Source organism: Sinocyclocheilus anshuiensis, unplaced genomic scaffold, assembly GCF_001515605.1.
Source record: "Sinocyclocheilus anshuiensis isolate Anshui unplaced genomic scaffold, SAMN03320099.WGS_v1.1 scaffold1632, whole genome shotgun sequence".
NCBI classification, from domain to species: Eukaryota; Metazoa; Chordata; class Actinopteri; order Cypriniformes; family Cyprinidae; genus Sinocyclocheilus; species Sinocyclocheilus anshuiensis.
In genome coordinates this window covers 1,653,493-1,661,698 of record NW_015558674.1, presented here as the reverse complement: position 1 = coordinate 1,661,698, position 8,206 = coordinate 1,653,493, and the positions used below count along the sequence as shown (strand labels likewise).

Here is an 8,206-nt window from a genome sequence, read left to right as displayed (position 1 = left end):
TTATAATGAAAATCCATATTGCAAAACATTTAGCCATGAGAGAGGCATACGTAATCTAATAAGACACGTAACACAATTTCTGAATTACTGGTAGAGCAAATAGATAATGGAGATGAACTATATAGGCCTTATTTGATAATGTCAAACAAAATGAAAAATTTACTTAAATTCATTATTACTACAACTCGTATTATAAATATAAACACACACTGGCGCTAACACCAACTTAACCATATTCATGGTTTTACACTGTAATAAATTATACAGCCACAGTCGTACTTTACATACCGCTGCACAAACTAATGGTCACTCTGATGCGCACATCAATGTTAAACCAATCAGTCATTCCTGAAGGCACAGGAAATAGACTTTATTAGCACTCACCTCCACTCCTAAGACAACTTTTAGCTCTCATCCACACAATTAGACTAAGTGGCCTGTCACTGACCATTTCGATTCATATTCATTGTCCACAGCGTCAGAATGACCATGAAAATGCTGAATGTCCGACTGCAACTATAGAAGGGTCTGGCCGTACACTCAGATAAGGAGTTTTGGTCAAGCCTTTCCTAAAAGACATCAGTTAAAGGGACGAAATAGGCAACTTAATATGCATAAAAAAAAAATGTCAAGCTTGTTGTAGCACAAGTTTCTCAAAAGGTACTGTGGTTGTACAGTGATATTAGATGGCCTACTATTTATTATCATGGCACTGAATGATCCCCATACTCATTATAGCACAGTACATGCCCATAAAACATGATATAACCATGGTACTTTTTGTTCATTATTGTGTAGCCTACATTAAATAACACCAAAGGCAGCTAAAGAACAAAGTAGATTTGGACACGTTTATGTAGCCTACCTTCCAGCTACCAAAAATATGTTCTAAGAACGTTTTATAACGTTTCTATGAAGTTATGAAATTTTTTTTTCTTCTGAATGTGCTCTGAACATTCAAAAAGTATTAAAATAATAATAATATCAATAATAATTTTTCTTGCTTATATGACCGTTAAAGACAACATTCTATTTTCAAGTGGAACATTCTATTTCATTGTTTTTCAAACATTATGGGAATTACTTTTGAATGTTCTCTTTTGAGGAATGTCTAACTACATACAATATATACATCATGTTTTTGTGCTAATGTTTTGAGAATGTTATGATAATTTTGAATGAACATTCTATTTACTGGAAGAATGTTTGTTCATAACTTTGAGAGAACATTGCCAGAACGTTTTTTTCCCAATTTCCCGGTAGCTGGTCTGGTAGTACCATGGTACACTCTAAAAAATGCTGGGTTGTTTCAACCCAACTTTGGGTCAAATGTGGACTAACCCAACTTTTGGCATTTTTAGAGTGTATTCTTGGAAGTAGGCTACGATGTAAAAACCATGATACTGTACACATGCATTTAATTTCAAATGTATTTTTAGTATTTTTCTTAGTGTTTTGTGTCAGGATAAATAACTGGTGCACTAAAGAAAAATATTTCTGAAATTATTATTGATATTGTTTTATTTTAGCTTCATTTCAATCATCTTGTCTCGATCGCCATCTAGTGGTTGGTGTTGAAACAGCATTTAACGGAGGCGTAATTTTTTTAACCGACCTCTAGGCGGCGCTATCTGAAAAACAAACGCAAACTCACCGCTGACGCTCTTCAGTGAAGCTCCTCGGTTGTTTACAGTTTTGCCGTTTAGCTTCAGCTCAAGTTCTCTCAGTAAAACCGTTTGAATCGTATTTTCAGCATGGGATGCGACGGCGGAACCATTCCCAAAAGACACGAACTGGTTAAAGGCCCGAAAAAGGTCGAAAAGGTAAAGACGTTGCGCTAAACGCTCGATTATTGTCATAAACGTAGGAAATTAGCGTGTAGCGTCTTAGCATGTCTATAGCTCGTGCGTTTAACATCTGTTTTTTCTTCAGCTGCTGTAGAATTTTAATAAACTATACGTGATTGAATGTGTCTTAAATAAACTTTTATTTTCTGGACATAAACATACTGTAGTATTTGGAAATACACCCTGGTACTGAAATTCACGAACCATGGTTTTTACATAATACACTGTAGTACTACCATGGTAATGTAAATGGTGTTTATATCCTCCTGAGAACCAGAAAGTTTTGTCAGTTTTGTTGTGTTTTTTATGCCTTTACATTGGTTGGAGCATAAGAAACATATGGAGAAAAACATTTTTGAAAAAAGAAATGACATGTATAGGCAAAAACAATGTTTTATTTTTTCATTCACCAATCAGTTTTTAGGTTTCAGACTATTTTTAGCCAAACTTGTACAAAGATGGTTCTCAACAATGTTATATGAAAGATATAACATAACGATTTGATATGCTACTGTACTTTATGGAATATGTGCGCAAAATGTCCATAAATTGATATTCCCATTCTATACAATGTATCTATACATTGCATCTAATTTGCATATTAATGTGTTCTTGGGCAAACCATGATGAAAAAAGAAGTGTAATAATGGGAGTAATAACTCTGCAAAATTTTCATAAGAATATCTCATATTTCATAGGAATATTGATCTATAATTTCTTTCCCTATTGACTTGTTGTGCCTAACTCACAAACTTCACAAAATACATTTATTTAATCTGTATTAAGGCTTTTTGTGAATGCATTTCATATTTGAATTAACTGCACTTACTTGAATGCACTAAATATTTTTATGTAGGGCTCTCATACACCAGGCATTTTTGATGTGTAGTGTTATTACAGTTAATAAATCTGAACTTTTTTGTTCTACAGGTCGATAAAAATGCAGAACTTGCTGCCAAATGGAAATATTGTGCGTTGAGTCAGGAGAAGCTGAAGCGGCCCATAGTCGCCTGTGAGCTGGGCAGGTACGTTATTAAATTCTAAATGATTGCAATTTTTAGTTATTATGTTCATGTTTTTACTTGTGAAGGTAATATATGGCCTGCTGAAGCAGTTGATATTTATTTATATATTTATAGCAGGGTCAATGCAACATAATTATAATCAGATGGTCATGATCACAAAATCAAACCCTTCAGGCTGAAACAAGACCTCTGCTTCATGTCCTGATCGCCTTTATGGGGTTTATTTTGACTGATAATGACTTTCTACTTTAAATAACCTCTGTTCTAAAGATTTACCATCGTTATTGCATAACAACCAACCATTGTTTAACTGTGTTGTCTGAAATAAGATCAGACTAACCACCATGAATGGATCCTCACGAAAAAGCTCCACAGTTTTCAATAGAATTAGAATTGTTTTTGAATAAGCGTCTTTATCGACCAATAAGAATGTTGAATTCGTAGCGCTGGTATATTTTACCATGTTTAAATCCATTCTGCAGAATTTCACTCGTGATGCATGAATCAATGTGAAAAATTATTGTATTAAAATTATTAAAAAACTATTTTTCTGTTTTAAAGAATATTAGTGTATTGTTTAGTGTGCATATAGTAAAACTATGGTGAATTTTGCAGTATTTGCGTAAAAATAATTTTTCTTCCACCAGACTGTATAATAAAGATGCGATCATTGAGTACTTGCTGGATAAATCAGCGGAGAGGCCGAACTCTGAGGTTGTGGCACACATCCGTAATATCAAGGTCAGTAAACACTGACAAATGATCATCATACTCTGAATGACAGTGTGTGGAAAAAAGCGTTTTTTTAATAGTTAATAAGCCTGCACATGATGTGTGAACTATGTTTTTAATGTCATCATTGACTCCCTCTACATGCACTCATACTGCAATTATAATATTGCAGTTAAACTTTACCTCATGTAAACACAATACTTTGATCAAACTGATGTGATTAAGCTCATAATCGTAGTAACCATAATCACATTAAAATGTGATGTATGCCAATTTTAATTGCATGTAAACGGGAGTGAAGAAGTTTGCTTATGTCATGTAAATATCTTACTGCAATTAAATCTTCTGATTATTGGATAATCCACAAACACTGAGATACTGTCAGAATTGTTATTAATATTTTGAATGAGTTTTTATTTTTATATTTTTCATTTCTTAGTAATTTTCTTGCATTTTTCTTTTTTTTTTATGTCTTTTTTTTATGTGACCTGTTTAATTTATTTTTATTTTCTTTGGCCAAAATAATAATTACTGTCATATATTTTTACCATGATTTACAGACACACCCACTAAAATGTCATTCAGTTTAACAAAATGCTCTATTTAATATATTCTATTTAAGCATCATAGTGCAGCCCTAAAAACGAATTTATTGTAATTTTAAATCTTTACCAATCTTTGTCACTATCATTCAAATCACTATGTTTTACCCATTTGTCTGCTAGAAGTCATTGAAAATATAATAAAATATAGTATGATCACTTATTCTTTTATATAATTTCATAAGTACATGTCAGAATAAGTAACTAGCTTAAAAATGTTTTAGTTAACGTTTATATTATTTTATATAACAATTTTTTTTAATAGTTTTAGTTAACTTTACCTCTATAACTCTGGTGTGTTTGACAGGACGTGAAGGAGCTGAATCTGACGGATAACCCAGCGTGGGAGGGCGAGAGGCACAACATTAAAGGGGACTGTTATGAGGACATGCACTGCAGCATGTTCATCTGTCCTGTGGTTGGTCTGGAGATGAATGGAAAACACAAGTAAGACCATATCTCACAGCTCACATGCAGCTTACGCACTGCTTTTGACTTCAACCACAGCACAACTCAATCAGGCTTCAAGTAAGGGATAATGTGCATCCAGCCGGTTGTTATCGCAGAATAACCCCCGACAGGGTGATCAGGACCCCAACGCGAATAATTAGACACAAAATATTGATTTGAGTGGAAATATTTGAACGCAAAGCTTCCGTGAAGACAGCAGTTGCTAACAAGCGGCAAGTTCAAACTAGACCGATATTTTAAGGGATAAGGTGCAGTCATACTACTTATTGCACAACATTTCACCACATAAATAATTAAAGGTGTCCTATTATGCTCTTTTACAAAGTCTTGATTTTGTTTTGGGGGTGTACTAGAACACATATTTTACATTATTACAACACCTCTCTCCCCAGTCTGGCATGAACGGCTCGAATAGTTCCTGTATTAAATGAAGGCCCGCCTTCTGAAATACGAAATGTGCTGTGATTGGTTAGCTGGGCCAGTGTGTGCTGTGATTGGTTATACTCAAACAGCAACATTACAGACTAACTAAAGTTGAAAAAGGGAAAAAGCATAATAGGACCCCTTTAAGGCAGTAAAATATAGGCCTATTGATTTAAGACAAACATTTTTTTAAATCTTACCAGTTTGTTAGTTATCTTATAATCCATTACAGTGTAAACAATTGGTGCAAAATGGCAGCTGCTCACTGTCTTACAATGACAGCTGTCAGTGAAAACCTTCTTCCGAGGTGTTTCTGATAAATTTGGGACACAGATGGACCTTCAAGTGGGACTTAAATATGCCATGGAGGGATATTTAAAAGATGTTAAAATAAATTTGTAAAAATACAGATCACAATGCAAACGGGAGGATTATGTTACGGTCGTCACGATCGCAATGACAACATCCTGGATCAATACTGTTTATATACCGCAGAGTAAGATTCAATTAATTTACATTTAACCAGATTAATATGGAGAGGCACTCTAATATAGACCTTTGTTTATGTGTTTTTGACTTTCACTGCATGGTACATGACGTGAGAAGAGTTCACCATTAAGGTTTGTACGTTAGCATGGACTCACTAACTTTAACATTAGCTAGTTTTAGCCAGAGATACCTTGCTGAAGCACAAGATAACATTAAGGTTCTGCGCGAGCAGATGAAAAGTGTAACTTAATGAGAGTATGACAACCAGAAAATGAACGTTTTCGTCTTCATTGTGATTGGGGTTGAATGCTTAGGGACATTTTGCTCTGTTTTGGTTGGATTTAGAAAATGGAATAAAATCAATTAAATTGCCTATCCTCTCAGGATACCTGGGATTAGTGTTACAAGATCCCCAGGCACACAGTTTTTCCATTTTTTTAGCATAAACACCATTAAACCGATTCGAGCTTCGGATCTTCCAATGTTTCTCTATGGCGCTGAAACCTAAAGATATCCGAGTACCGCTCCCCGTGCAACTGATACTCGACTGCCATTGGCTCATCTGCGTTTGAGGCGAGGGGCTTACCGATAGGTCAATTGTACACATAATATTGAATTGAGCTTTAATATTTTATTAGCTAAACAAATGCAAAGCTTCCACGAAGAGAAACTGTTCCTAGCAAGAGTACAGCGCCGACTTCAGTTACCCGGATGAGCCTGTGTTATTAGTTTTTACTGGTTGTTATCGAGGGATAACACACCACGGAATGTCGTGACTGACCAATCAGAATCAAGTATTCCACAGAGCCGTGTAATAATAGGAAAGATCGTAGTTAAAGATGAAGTGTGTCGCATTAGTATACTTTCCCCTATCTCAGTGTATTATACAGAAATCTACTTTAAGAAAGCTAATCATTGGTGGATTCTTCTGAAAGTCATTCAGTTTAAACGACCAGAGACCCATGCTGTGAGTGTTCAGGAAACCTTTTTAAAAACAAAGCAAAACTATTGGTGCCTAAATGACGTGTTTCACCTACAAGAAAATTTAAATAAAGTTTTAGACACTGAAAATGTAGTATAATACAGTACATTGATTGGTTGTAGTTTGGGTGTATTTTCTCACTATAAATTTCTGTAATGTAAGAGTGTCACTTGATCAGGATGAATAGCATAACACATATTTTTTAATGACCAGTTGTGTGAGTGTGTATACATATATATATATAATTTTAATATTCAAATCACTTGGTTTGATATTTTGCTATCTAATAACATTCAGACAATTTAAAGTGTGACTTAAGTGTGGCTGCTGTACTTTAAAGTTTAAAGCTGCCAAGTGGAAAATATGTTAATTTTTCCACATTGTTAAATCAACAGTCAAACTGATTACTCTTGACATTTTTCAGTTTTTTTTTTTGTTTGTTTTTGTGGTTGTAATCACAGTGTTTTTTTTCCTGTAGGTTTTTATTCCTACAGACCTGTGGGTGTGTTTTCTCAGAACGAGCGCTCAGAGAGATCAAGACCGAAATCTGCCACAAGGTTGGTGAAAAGCAGTGTTCTCGATTCTCTTGAATCATTCGCATTTCTGTGACCTGTTATCGCTCTCATCTCTTCCTTTTGTCTTTGCGTAGGCGCTTTATTAAACCAGCTGTATGTTAATAATGTTACTGAAACCTTAGACCGTAAATGATCAGTGGCATAAGCCGTATGTAATTCATTGTTTACTTTATGGAAGATTATGTCCACATACATATTCTTAGTTAAATGTCGATCAAAGTTCAGAGGTAATGGTTTGTAATCGATCTTATCTTATTCAGTGTTCAGTTTTTCATAAAGGCTATTTTGTTTGTCTGTAGTCCTGCTTTGCAGTATGAGTTTTTCATAGCGCTTTTGTCTATATGTTTATGCTAATGCACATGCACAGCCTGAACAAGCCTGAAAAATACTGCTAATTTTATTCCTAATTTGAAATATGTTACACTCCTGGTCAAAAGTTTGGAATAATTAGGATTTTTAAAAATGTTTTTGGAAGAAGTCTCTTCTGCTCAGCAAGGCTGCGTTTATTTGACCAAAATTACAGTATCATTGTGAAATATGATTGCAATTTAAAATAACTGTTTTCTATTTGAATATACTGTAAATTGTAATTGATTGTTGTGAATTTTCAGCATCATTACTCCAGTCTTCAGTGTCACATGATCCTTCAGAAAATACAATTCAAATACATGTAAATGATGATTTTTTTTTTAAACTTCTTCTATTTTTTACGGTGGCCGAGAAGTGCAGAGCAAATCACAATTCTGAAAACAAAATAACAAATTACAAACGCAAATGCAAATCTAAAAAACAAAATAACAATTCAGAAAGCACAACAACAATTCAGAAAACATTATAACAAGTCAGAAAACACAATGACAAATTCGAAAACAAAATAACAAGTCAGAAAACAAAACGACAAAATCCGAAAACAAATTAACAAGTCAGAAAACACAACGACAATATCCGAAAACAAATTAACAAGTCAGAAAACACAACGACAATTCAGACAAACCGGAAAAGGTAGGTATAGTTTGAGACAGCGCCATTGGTTTGGGATTACTCACCGCTGACTGGACGA

At 34.3% G+C, this 8,206-nt stretch overlaps 1 protein-coding gene across 1 annotated transcript in view; it reads left to right on the top strand.

The window, feature by feature from the left end:
• The first annotated feature begins 1,644 nt into the window (after window positions 1-1,644).
• The window catches only part of LOC107681290 (protein RTF2 homolog), a 34,734-nt gene continuing 28,172 nt past the window's right edge, over window positions 1,645-8,206 (top strand). Inside the window, exons 1-5 of the mRNA XM_016477559.1 lie at window positions 1,645-1,823; window positions 2,778-2,872; window positions 3,520-3,613; window positions 4,514-4,653; window positions 7,050-7,128. Coding sequence (XP_016333045.1) covers window positions 1,755-1,823; window positions 2,778-2,872; window positions 3,520-3,613; window positions 4,514-4,653; window positions 7,050-7,128 — 477 coding nt within the window. The 5' untranslated portion in view covers window positions 1,645-1,754. The remainder of the gene's footprint in view (window positions 1,824-2,777; window positions 2,873-3,519; window positions 3,614-4,513; window positions 4,654-7,049; window positions 7,129-8,206) is intronic.